General features: G+C 55.4%; 1 protein-coding gene across 2 annotated transcripts in view; it reads left to right on the top strand.

The window, feature by feature from the left end:
- KXD1 (KxDL motif containing 1) overlaps positions 1-1,570 on the top strand; it is a 13,746-nt gene extending 12,176 nt beyond the window's left edge. For both annotated transcript variants that reach the window (XM_006147113.3, XM_006147114.3), the window contains exon 5: positions 507-1,570. In XM_006147113.3, the coding sequence (XP_006147175.1) occupies positions 507-739 (233 nt within the window). In that variant the 3' untranslated portion in view covers positions 740-1,570. The remainder of the gene's footprint in view (positions 1-506) is intronic.

Raw genomic sequence — 1,570 nt, 5'->3', positions numbered from 1 at the left:
TAGCAAAAATCTCTCCAAAAAAAAAAAAAAATTAAATTAAAAAATAAAGAATGATTTTAGGAGCCAACAGATGGCATTGGTGGTTAAGGCGACTGGACTCCCACGTGGCTGACCACAGTTTGAGTCCCGGACCTGGCAACTTGCTTTCTCACTTTGCTTCTCTCTGTCTGTCTCTCTGGTCAACTTCAAAAATAAATAAATAAATTAATTTAATTAAATTAAATAATTCTTTTTAATGTTTTAATAATTGATTATTTATTTATTTATTCTCTTTTGACCAGAGAAGGACAGATTAAAGAGAGGGGCGGGGGAGTGAGAAAGCAAGCCGCCAGGTCGAACCGTGGTCAGCCATGTGGGAGTCCAAGGCTTTTAGCTACCATGCCACCTTTCGGCCCTGGGCCTCAGTTTCCTCCTGTGTGAAATGGCCCCTCGAGGGACCCACCGGTTCACCCAGGTGTCCCCAGCCCTGCAGCTGAACCACCTCCGGGGCTTCCTCCCCCCTGCAGACATCCCCGAGGCGTCCCTCCTGGAAGACGAGGATGAGGACCTGATCCCACCTAGCACCACCACCACCATCGCCACCTCGGAGCAGAGCACCGGATCCTGCGACACCAGTCCCGACACCGTCTCGCCCTCGCTCAGCCCCGGCTTCGAGGACCTGTCCCACGTCCGGCCGGGCTCGCCCGCCGTCAATGGACGCAGCCAGACAGATGACGAGGAAGACATGCCGGGCCAGTAGCCCTGCTTCCTGGCATCCCCGGGGGGCCCTGGGCAGCAGCGGCCGGTCCCAGATGTCACAGGTGGTGGTGGGTAACCCCGTCTTAGGTCATCAGCTTGCCACCCTGTTCTCTCATCCCCTCCCAAGGGACATAGAGTTCCTGGGAGGGGGTGTAGGCTTGAATTCCTGCTTCTTCTGCTCTTAGAAGCACCTCTATCTCGCAGACCCCTTTGCCATGCCGGGGCCCGCCCCCCCATTCCAGCTGGGGTTCTGGAGCGGGCTCAAAGGACCGTCTCCAGGCCTTAATGGGTTCCCAGACACCAGAGCCAGACCGCACCCCCCGTGTCCCAAGGTCAGGGTCTCCTTTTAGTGAAACATCACCATAATCACCTCTGAGCTCACCCCGTCCTGGCCCTGCACCCACTGGTCTCACTCGCCCGGCCCCCTTCCTCCCACAAAAGAATCGCGGACTTTCTCTGACGTGTCTCTCCAGGCTTCGAAAAGCAGGGAGAACTTCATTTTGGCCGGGACCGCCTTCTTCCAGTAATTCACCAAAATGGGGAACACAAAGGGAAGAGGAGAGGCCCCCGATCTATGTTCGCTAGACCTTCTAGAAACCATGGAGTGGTTCCTCTGGCAACATACATGCGAATCTACAAGAAGGGTGATATCGTAGACATTAAGGGAATGGGTGCTGTTCACAAAGGAATGCCCCACACGTGTGACCATGGCGACCGGACCAGCAGTTGGCGTCATGGCTATGTCGCTGGACTCCCACGTAGCCGACCACGGTTCGCGTCCCAGACCCGGTGGCTTAAACTCACACCAGGCGCGTGTGCGTGCGTGCCCAAG

The sequence above is a fragment of the Tupaia chinensis genome, unplaced genomic scaffold, assembly GCF_000334495.1.
Source record: "Tupaia chinensis unplaced genomic scaffold, TupChi_1.0 Scaffold000201_1, whole genome shotgun sequence".
Classification (NCBI taxonomy): domain Eukaryota; kingdom Metazoa; phylum Chordata; class Mammalia; order Scandentia; family Tupaiidae; genus Tupaia; species Tupaia belangeri.
Note: the sequence above shows the minus strand (reverse complement) of the source record. Positions and strands in the feature narration are given on the sequence as shown.